Source organism: Pipra filicauda, unplaced genomic scaffold, assembly GCF_003945595.2.
Source record: "Pipra filicauda isolate LSUMZ 115617 unplaced genomic scaffold, ASM394559v2 scaffold71_size5581439_pilon, whole genome shotgun sequence".
NCBI lineage: Eukaryota > Metazoa > Chordata > Aves > Passeriformes > Pipridae > Pipra > Pipra filicauda.
This window is the reverse complement of record NW_024104887.1, coordinates 875,041-886,526: the sequence shown is the minus strand read 5'-3', so window position 1 is coordinate 886,526 and position 11,486 is coordinate 875,041. Positions and strand designations below refer to the sequence as shown.

The 11,486-nt window shown below is 36.0% G+C and overlaps 1 protein-coding gene across 1 annotated transcript in view; it reads right to left on the bottom strand.

The window, feature by feature from the left end:
- Positions 1–2,794: 2,794 nt before the first annotated feature.
- SHOC1 (shortage in chiasmata 1) overlaps positions 2,795–11,486 on the bottom strand; it is a 51,167-nt gene continuing 42,475 nt past the window's right edge. Inside the window, exons 24-30 of the mRNA XM_039389293.1 lie at positions 10,978–11,099; positions 9,948–10,041; positions 8,844–8,975; positions 7,364–7,513; positions 6,349–6,514; positions 5,576–6,130; positions 2,795–3,172 (exon numbers count right to left, since the gene is read on the bottom strand). Coding sequence (XP_039245227.1) covers positions 3,072–3,172; positions 5,576–6,130; positions 6,349–6,514; positions 7,364–7,513; positions 8,844–8,975; positions 9,948–10,041; positions 10,978–11,099 — 1,320 coding nt within the window. The 3' untranslated portion in view covers positions 2,795–3,071. The remainder of the gene's footprint in view (positions 3,173–5,575; positions 6,131–6,348; positions 6,515–7,363; positions 7,514–8,843; positions 8,976–9,947; positions 10,042–10,977; positions 11,100–11,486) is intronic.

Here is an 11,486-nt window from a genome sequence, read left to right as displayed (position 1 = left end):
TTTTCAGCAGGAGCACCACAGTCAGCACACGTTAGAGGAGCAGCACTGTGAGCACACTGCAGATCCTGCCTGCATCAATGTCTTGCACCAGTGGTGGATAGAAAGACCCATGCAGCAGCTGTGAGATGGATTGGGAGCACTCCCCCACGATGTTCCTCTGAGCATGGTGGTTATTCCTCAGACATGGATTCCAGCCTCTCCAGAGGAGTGTGGTTGCTGCACCCCTTTGCTCTCAGGGCAGTGTGCAGCTGAGCTGCTGGGTACAAGCAGGGAGAGGATTAACAGCAATGCCACCTCTGCCCTCCCAGGCCATGTGCTGTGACAAAAGTTGAGTGTCAGAAGGAGCTCCAGAGTGGGATTAGTTGGCATTGAGGCTCTTGTCTTTGTGTTGGGAATCAGTGTGATGAAGTACGCCACTGCTGGTCATTTTGTGCTGGGTAGATGAGGCAGCATCTTAGCGGCTCAGCTTTTGCAGGTCCCCTTTTCTAGGTGTAACCAGGGAACCTGACAAATGAGCCTGGGCAGCTGTCTGCTTCTGTAGGCAGCAGAACAGGTTGTCTCTTACCTACCCAGTCTACAGGACAGCTGCTGGTGTACCTCGGTTTGCATTACTGTGCTGAACTCAACACTGCGATGCCTTAGACCAGGACAAGCATTGCATTTTGCTGCCTCTGCTTTAACAGGTCTAATCTGCAGTGGGGTGGAGAGCTGTGGGCAGCATCTTAGCTCCCTTCACAGGCTTTACCAAAGCCCATCCAAGAGGGCCGTCTGCTGCAGAGGCCTTCACACCATCTGATGGCAACAGGTTCCACAGGATGCCCCCAGGAAAGCACACTGTGAGTGCACACATCTGTACACTAAGTGCCTCCCACGAACCACAAGACCCCCTTTGCTCACTGTCCTCTCCCTCAGTCTATCAGCAAGACACCTACAGGTGCCACCTGCCTGGTCATAAAAAGTTTACAAACTTGTTCCAGGAATGGAATGTCCTGGACTGGCGATTAGGTTCTGTATTGCACGTTTTTGTGTAAGAATTAGTTGCTTTCTAATTCTTAGTTATAGATACTTTGGGGGGAGGGGGCAACGCATCTTTGTAGTGCCATAGTAATTTTACTCCACATTAAACTGACGAGGGGGAAGAACGTCATATTTGATAAATTTGTCAATGCGTCCATATCTGTGAGAAATTGAGATTTGTCATAAACAAATACAGTAAAGCAATCAGTCATTGCAAACATTTTTCCTTATTTTCCACTACATTGCCCTTAAATTAACTGTACACTGACATTTTTTCTACCTAATGAAACTTAATGCAGACAGCATTTGAATTTTCTTATTTAATGTAGGCAATATGTCTTTGTTTTCAAAGTAACCTATAGATTATCTAAGCTACTCTTTCACAACTGTTCATGTGAAAGTTCTGGTGTCAGCCTTTGCCTGTGGGAAAGGAAGACATAAATACATAGCTTGGCATTGGCAGCTATAATTTTCTCCAGCTGTGGTCTTCTGTGACTGAGACTTTGTAGAGCTGCACTTTAAAAGAAGAGATTCCTGGTTCTCGCAAATTGGGAGGTAATTTTAAAAAACAGAGTCAGACCCATGATGCAAAAACCAGAAAATGGTTAGGTCAGATGACCACAAAAATGGGCCAGAAATAGTAAGCAAACTGCAATTTTTATATAAGTCTTCATCTTATTCAGGGAAACGCTGGCTTGGCTGCAATTTTACTAGAAATCTTTTTATATTATCACCCGTGAAAGGTATTTTCTAAAGTCTTGCAAATAATCTGGGTACAAATAATTTGGGGATATTACTGTGAACTAAAATTGTGATTAGTGCTGTCATCATAGCTTTTAAGAATTCAGTGAAAAATCAGCAATCTATTTTCTCTGAGAGACCAAAACTTTCTCCCCTAAGTCCTTTTTTCATTTATCCATACAGTGAATATGTGCTTAATGTCAAATAAGTATTTAACTGCAAGCATAAACCATAAACGTAATGGTTTTTTATTTTCTTTATTACTTCCCCACACACACTTTCTGTTACTGCATCAAGCTTAAAAAGGTTTGTGGGTTTGAAACCTGAATCATCTCAGCTGAAGGCCACTGATCAGACAGAGACATCCTGGAGCTGGCAGGCACGCCTGTGTAAACTGTGTTTGCATTCCTGCAGCAGAATGGAGCTACTGTCTACCATTGCTCCCATACATATTTCCAGTTTTGTTGCCAAATCTTTCGATGGAAAGGAGGGTTTGGACACTATTCTATGCTCTTCTGTAGCTCACAGTTCAGATAGCTTTTTTCCCTTATCTCTCTCCCCTTCTAGTTGTAGCCTACAGTATCTGGAAATGCCTCCCAGATGACTCTCAGCTCCCTACTTGCCAATTCATTCCAGAAGGCTCAAAAACATAGATGACAACAAATAGCCTCCACCAGGTTATGCAGAAAGTGAGGGTCACAGCATAGTTCCCTGAATCAAATCTATGAGCGTGCTAAATTTCAACACATCCTTCAAATGCTGTCCATAAAACATACAGGTTTTTCCTGTAGTTTAATTGTGATTAAAAAAGTTCAGGAACTTATCACATGGTTCCTAAAGGAGCTGGCAGAAGGAAGAAGTGGATCCGAACCTAAAGGACAACTATAAAGAATCACAGATCTAGGTGCAAGAAATTTCTTGAGACTTTATGAGAAGCCTGGAGATTCTGGCAGATCCAACCTATTTTTACATTTGAAAAGCTGCACGCTCAGGGAGCAAACATAGGTGAATTGAAAACACCAGGAGCTTCAGCATCTGGGTTTTTTCCATTCATATTTTATTTTTTATGTGAAGAGTGATAAAGCACCTTTATACCACCCCTGAGAACAAACAAAGAAGCAGTAATTCTCAAGCTTCAAGGAACTAGTTTGTTTAGTAAAACTTTAAAAACAGACAAAAGAATCCCAAACTAGTAAGGATTCTCAAATCCTAATTTCTTTCTAAAAATTAACAACAATAAAAATTAATCTATCTCCCTTCAAAGACTTCAGGAATTTAAAAAAATAATTGTAATATGCAAATCCCCATTCCATTCAAAAGAATTTAAGACGTGTTTGTCCATCATTTCTTCCAGGAACTCTTTCATATGTCAGTCTCCTCTTTTTGAATTCTGGTATTTCTGGAAATCCTGAATCTGGAAAAGAAGTAGAGGAGAAAAAAAGCCCCATGATAAACTACAAATACAACACATAACTATGTGTTTCATATGTGTTCGACTTAACTTCAGCAGACTTAACTGTGTTTCTCAGAAGCAGTAACAGACTAGCTTTAAACAGCACCCTTTCTATGAAAAGTATCAAATGCCATAAAATAAAATATGTACAGATTAATATTAACTACTATTTACTGCTACTGAACAATTTTATGCATATCATCCCATAATAAGAATATATTCATATATAGTATGTATAGAGACCTTATACAAAAATAAATAAATCAACCAACACTATGCCTAGCAACAGTATTTCAGAAAAGATTTTAATGCTTATTTCTATTTCATTAATATTACACTCAGTATATTCGGTAATTGTTGAAAGTGAATTCTTTTTAACTGTTTACATTCTTAATATTCAAGTTCTTTTACAATAAAGTATTTGAGAAGTTGCTTATTTGAAACAAGTTACTGTAAGAAAATTCTGTTTGGTCTTCACAAAAAGTATTGTCAGAAAACTCTAACACTGACCTAAGGATTTAATCTGTTCCAGTAGAAATACTGGCTTGACATGGTGTCATTAATTGTCTGTGGTTTAATGAGAGCTTGATTCAAAGCCTGGGACATGTATCTTTTTAACTTGACTCTTTACATATTTCTTAAATGTGGGATTTTACATTTATCAAATTTGAGCCTTCAGAGACTTTCATTCTCTTAAGGGGGGGTTGTTTGGGTTTTAATTTTTTTTTTTTTTGTGATAGCATGCACAACTATTTAGTATGCTTATTTTTCCCCTGGTTAGTGAATTATAAAGTAGAATAAGCCTATTCTTCCAAAATCTAAACGAAAAATCACTTTTTTTTTTTAAATTTTTTTTTAATTACCTTTGCCTTACTGGGCAAGAATATTACAGAAGGCTTATCAGTTGGAGATCACAGTGCTTTCAGAATACTGTAAAATGTGGTACCAGAAGAGTCTGCCCTGATCTCTACTGAAAATACTGTATTTACTATTTTATGCTATCAATGCCAGTTACAGGTTACTGAAATACTTGTTAACTACTCAGCAATGCTACAGGTCTCAATTTTAATCCCAAAGGAGAGGCAACAGGTCTGTTCAGAGTTTCTGTGTGAAAATTTACATTTACATAGCTGAATATTAAAAGTTCACCATATCCAATTAACTTTTCCTTTCTTTACTGTCATAATTACCTTAAGCAGTCCATGCAACAGAGTAATTTAAATTAGTTGCTTATGGTTTCATGAATGAGTCTGACCTAATTAGTGAAAATATTTTAATGCTGTGGTGACCTTCATATTCCACCAAAAGATTTAATGACAGGCAGCAACAGAGAAATCATAATTAAGTCATCTGTACTAGGAGTTAGGCACTTTACTTAACAAGCTTAACCTTAGATTTTTAAAAGAATGTGACACCTCACCTACAGGGAAGCAGAGGAATTTGAAAAAATACTACAATAAATGATATAGCAATACATAGTCTGACAGGGACTAGTGATGCTTTCTTACTTGTAAGACTCCATGGCTACATATTATGGCTTATCAAAAAAGGTTTCAAGCTAACTATATTAGAGAAAATAAACAAGGGATAACAAAACCATGGAAAATTAATATTTTGTATAAGGACGGCACATACTTCCGGAGTAAACAAAGTTTTGAAGTACACACTATATTGAAGAAATATGCTTTGGAATGATTTCAAGTGGAGAGTTTAGCCCTGGAGAAATTAGCTAAAAAAGTATTCCAAGAATAAGGGAACTGTATGAAACAAACTTAGAAAATTTTCAGAGTGCCATTTTTACTCCATTAGCATCAACAGCAAAACACAGCCATCAGCAGTATCTGAATTTCACTCCCTGAATTTGCGGAATCTCTTTTTTTTCCTATAGAGTCTATATACTTTAGAGTCTTTTGTTCACCCTTTTGTCCAAATCTATGTTTACAAAAGAAACTTTCCCATAACTTTAAAAATAATTCTGGCATGTTCATTATCCATATTTCAGGCACTGTCAAAGAGAGAAGAATCTGAATCTTACAATATTGGAGAACTACATTTCTCAATATTTTACCAGGGGAAAAAACCAGCAGTGACACAATTCTAGTTTGTTGGGTTGGTTTGTTTGTTTGTGCTTTTTTTTCTTAAATATTCTTTATGCTCAAAACAGAACCTGTTTAGGAACCTTTTATCACAGAAGAAACACATATGCAAGTGAGTTTTAGCAAAGGAAACATGTAACTGTTGGGTTGGATTGGTTTTAACAATTATTTAAAGAAAATAGAAAAGATAGTCTTACCAATACTCCTTACAACTTTCCAGTTGAGTTACAAACAGAATTTCAGCAAATTCTGCTTGCTTTGGACATACCTGTTTTATTTTTCTCTTTTGTCCATAAGAATGGAGGCCTTTTTTTTCTCTTTCCTTTAGATTCTCTACCTAGTTGGTTAAAATTCAGATTTTGAAGCTCATCCGTGTCAACAAAGAAGTCAGAGAGGAAACCATCACACGCAAATGAATTACACGGGCCTGTGGATGAAGAGTCATTCCATGGGGCCTGGTCAATCTGAATTTCAGGGATTTTAAATGTATCTCTAAATTCTTCTAGAAAACTCTTAGAGCTTTCCTGAGGTTCACAGACATTGAAAGTTGCAAAGAAATCCTCTTTTTCAGAGTCTTTAGAAGAAGGATCAGAGCCATCCTGTATCCTGAACAGTTGTCTTTGAACATGAAGAGAATTTGTAACATCTAGATGGGCAAAATCTTCACAGTCCTTTGACACAGCAAAGAAATTTTGCTTCCTCCTTGTAATTACGTCTGAAGAACACGCATTCTTTTGCATACAGCTTGGAAGATCAGACTTAAAAAAACTCTTACAATGATTCAATGGAGGAATTAAGGCTTCAGAATCCATATGAGATGTTCCTGGTAGAGAAAAATTTGAAGCATTTTGTTTGGAGAATGAAAAATTAGCTTATTTCTCTACATTTTACAGGAAACCAAGATGCCATTGAGTATTCTGATTGCAGTCTGTCTCCTCAGAATAACTGGCCTTACCATGCTTAAAAGACAAAGATTCTAATGCACTCAGATTTTTCACTTGGTTTCAAAGGAAACATTTTTCTAGCAATTCAAGATATTACCTGTGCTGTTTAGGGCCTTATCAAGCAGCTCTAAAGCCTGATTTTGTTTATAGTCAGGACAGATTGTGTTGAGGTCATTCTGTTTTTCTGGCTGTGATGCACCTTGCACTGTTTTTTCTAGTGGACCAACATTTAGGCTGTATGAAGACATCATGTCACTAAAATGCTGAAACAATGAGGAATAGATAACTGAGGAATATTTATAATACCTGTCTACATCTGTCAAATATGAAAAGTTAAACCAGTTGTTAAGATCCTAAGATGTATAAGCTTTTGTTTATTGGAACCAATACAGGAGAGGCATGTACAGTAGACAATGTGCCACTGCCTTAAATCTATAAACAGGGTAAGTAATTGTCTCTGTTTCGAACCACAGGAAAACCAGTGTCTTTGTGTAGTTTATTCTCTTTCATTAGGCCAGGACTTTAGGAAGCAATGTCTGCAATGGACTGGCTCCCATCATACATCATAGAGGAATTTAACTGAGATATTTTTCAGATTGTTTTTTTTTTCCCAGTCAATAAACATGGCTTCACATATATAGAGTTATTACAATAATAATTCCATATTCAGTGTCCAAATATCTGTTCACTTGCTCCTTCACCTTAAGTGAATGCTTCACCTTAAATAAACAGTGTCCCTCATCATTTTCTTGAATAATAAGTGCATTTTTTATCTAATTAACTGACTATAATCAGTCTATATTTTTCCCAAACTTGGCCCAACTGAAACAGTAGGAACACATAATTCTTCATCTTGACATTCAGGGCTCTGTCAAATGCTAAGTTCTATGAATTTGTGAGTGGTAGTTTTGTTATTATGTAAAAGAGAGGGAGGGAGGGAGGGAATTTTTAACAACATTTTAGACATGAATGACATGCTAAAGTGTATAATTAATTTTTAAATGATACCAGGAAATGTGCATGCACTATCAGATTAAAAAAAACCCCAAACAACCACATATTACAACAGTGCAAAAAAGATTGATCAAATACATAAAGTAATTTTGGCCAACCTTTAAAACTTTTTTTGGAACTTCTGGCAGAAGTTCCTGCAGTTGATCAAAGCTTGCAAGAAACAACCTATTCAATGAAGATCCTTTCTTTAACATAAACTGAGCAACCAGAGGGTTGATACATGGAAAAGTAAGCAGGCATTTCTCTGTCTGGAAATGGAAATTATTTTGTTAGATTGATACCTGACAAAATGTTTATCTCTTTTTTTTCTGTTTCTGCAAAATCACATTTTTATGAATAGGTCATACAGTGTATCATCGAAATAGAGCTTTCAAACTGTGAACTTTTACAGTCCAATTACAACTGCCTTTTTTTACTACAAAAGTAACAGAGTATGATTTCTGAAACAGAGTAAGTTCTGCATAACAGTTTGACAAAAAGCAAGCACAGTCTGAAGACATTTATTTTCTGAAGGATAAAACCAGAGAATCATGTAAACTTGACTTGAAAATGCATTACCAGATTTACCATTAATTCTCCATTTTAATGGGAATTAGCTACAGCAAGATAAACTGACAAAACTGGTTTTGTTTTACAAAAGTTGTATCTGTAAAGAGCAATGGAACAGGTGCCAAAAGCAGGAGTTGTCGGGGGAGGGTGAATGTCAGACACAGGGCAGCAAGCTGAGAGCAGTAGCCTGTTATGAATTTCAGCTTCCAGTTCCTGACTTTCACAAAGCTCTGTACTCAACAGATGACAGGATCAAATATCTTTAACAGAGACAAAATACAATGACTCCTCTCAGTTTTTTAACAGTATCCTTCATCTCTAAATTGGAAAACCTATAATCCAATATCCCACACTTGAAAGGCCATGCCAATATCTGCTTTATTATGCTTCTGAATTTTGCAAAAGCCAAGAACGATCTAAGCTTCACGAGAGTTCAAAGCTTTTACATAAAATGAACAAATCTATATGTTTAATTTGAAAACCTTACTATACAAGTTAAAGATCATCACTGATGGGCCTGTTCCAGCATTTACTGTAAATATACAATATTGCCTACTGTATGAGAAGTTAAACAAATGTCTACTATCTGGCATTAAAGCAAGGCAGGCAATGTCATTGACTTTGGTAATGGATCACCACTGATGAATTTGGCTTCCTGCCCAAGTTAGCCATTGTATGTTCATCTTTTACAATGTGGGTAGTTTTTTAAACTTAGTGCTTAGAACTGGAGAACTGTACAAATTGGCAGACGAATGTGGAGGATAAACTTCTCTACAGGTTGTGAAAGTCACGGAAAGTCCAGGTTGCATCTAATTGTGCTGGCAAGGATGACAGAAACATTATATATATATATATGTGTGTATATATATATATATATATACACACATATATACAAAATACGTGTGTGTATAGATACATAATAATGGTTATTTTAATAATATATTTTAAGAGAACAACAAAAAAAGCCTAGAATTTAATGAGTCTGAGAAACAGGGAGGAAACTGTAAATTCATGGGAAGATAAGCAAACCTCAGACGGCAAGACAGAAAGCCAGGATTTGTCCAGCCACTCATGAGGACTGATATTAGACGCTATCAAAATGTTGTCAGCAATCTGACGAATTACCAGTGCCGTCTCTTCAATCCCCGGCATAAGAACTACCTAAAGATGATGCATAATATTTTTGGTTAAAACTTGTAGTAAGGATTGGCTTAATTTGCTACAGAAGTTGAGGTGACAACCAAAGATGATCTGAACACAACAGCTGGTAATGTGGAGTAATTAAACCTGATCCATGCCTATCATGCAGAGGAACTCCGACCTCTGACCACTAGCCTGGTTACAAATGACACTCCTTATTTATGCAAATCCAATGTAGGTGAAATTAACTTGTCCTATAGGTTTTTTATATGTGATCAATTTTCTGGGTTTGAGTTCCTGAAAGAACAAGCTATTCTTAGATGCCTAATACAATTTAAGAAGATATGTAACACTTTGAAGGTGTAATTTCCACACAAACTACACTGCTGTGTACATGGCGTGAAAAAGGCTTCGTCCTCTCTGTAACTTTCATTCACTCAGGTAAATTTTATATGAAATTTAATATGCAAATAAGTGAAAAAGGGCCTAAAAAGGTATTACTTCATTCAAAAATATAAGTTACCAACATCAACTCTGTAAGCTGAATGAAACTTCTGCCTCATTTTTTAATGTTGATTATTCTATATACTACGTTTTCTGATTTATTAAAAAAAAATTAATTTGTTTGGTCACATAAAAAAAGCAAACTAGAAAATTAGACTTTTTTTTCTTCTTTTACATCTGTAACATAATACTGAGCTGAAAATTCAAATTAAGACATAAGCAGGATTAATCTATATTCTAATAATTTATTAAAGGTTCAATCGCATTGTTTTACTCTTAGCCATTAAAAGACCTTCAACTGCTATTTGAATCTCATTTAACTTGTATTGCAGTCAACAGTCTTTTCAGTGATTTTAGCAGCACTGAATTAAGATCCTCTCTCTTATTTTAGTAATTTTGAGCTATTTTATGTTTTTGATGTAGAATGAATACTTGTTTGAGCTCTCTGGAAATATCATATCAGTGAAGATTAAAACAGAAAAAAATTACCTTCACTTCAAACTCTTCTGACTTCTGTGTAAGCTCAATTAGAGTGGCATAAAGTAAGACAAGGTTAAGCAGAGTATCTCCCTTGAGACTGTACCTGTAAAAGAGTTTTACCGGACCATTAACATTTAATATGTACATGTAATAATTCCAAAACATTTGATACATGTCTTAATAAATGTCCATTTCATTTCCAGGATTTCAGAATACTAGTACAGTTGGAGCATTAATATTTGTGAGAGGAAAATTAGGATGCATTAAGGGACTCAGTGCTGAAGGATGGACTGTGAGGAAGAAAATGGAGTCAGCCCACAACAAAGCAAGTCCAGCCTGAAGCAAAAGGTCTGCATCAAGGTCGGAGACACTGGAGAGAAAACATACAGAGAGGAATGGTGATGCATGGGAAAATTAACACTTGCTTATAGAAAAAAAGAGATAATAAAGGAATGCTTATGAACTATATCAACAAAAGGTGTGCTTCCATAGCAGAAGAACTACGGATGCATAGGAAGAACACTTGAAGAATGTTTCCCTGTTGCAAATGATACACAGTGATGCTAACACAGTAATTCATAACTGTGCATTTGTAGGGGTTAATTTACTTCAAAGTTATAAAGAATAATTCCTCTGCTTCATATCCTTAGTCTCGTGAAATTTCTGGACCTCCTGATTTGGAATACACCTCGCATTAGTATTGCCTGTTATTTTATAACAACCATTTCTTTATCTCTTTTGTAAGACTAAAAATATCCTAACAAATAAAAAACATATTTGCTAACTTTTTTGGGGTCTCCAGTGATAACTACTACTTTTGTCATGTCACTGAGTTTTTCAGTAGAACCATGGCAACACTGTAACTGAGTGAAAAGTCCAAAGCTCTCTAGAAGTATGAATTCAGAATATTCATATTGTTCTAAGAAATGTTTTCCTACAGGGAAGTTCAAAGTGTATCAACTGGTTCAAGTAAGCAGCTTCCTTTAGAGATAAGTTTGTTTTAAAAATACCAGGATAACAAAAGAATTTCATAACTTACTCTAAACTCAATCTCTCTCTGGAATAGAAAACAATCCAACAGCATGTGTATTGGAGTGATAATGCCATCAACCTCGATATTAAAGTGTCACAGGAATTCTCATAATTAAGTTCTTCCACACTCTACCATAGAATTTAAATGAAAAGTAAAAAGCAAATAAATACATTACCATGGCTGTCCCAAGCTTGTAATGTGCATTGCTATATTATGGAGAAGTTAGATGAAACATAAATACAGCTAAATAATGTAAGCATTAAGGACACATATGGGATTGGGAGAACTAACTAGCATTCCCAACTTTTATTTTGTTTGACCCTTTAAAAGCTGATTTACTGCTTCATGGCCCTTCTTTCTTTCTGTAAAAAGGAAACACTGCCACTGACTTTTTTGGGATGTTAAGATTTTTGTAAACTTTAATAATGCAAAATACTAATATAAACCTCTGAAGTACTTAACCTATACAAACCATATTATACCTACACTAATTATATAAAGTACACCATCACTCA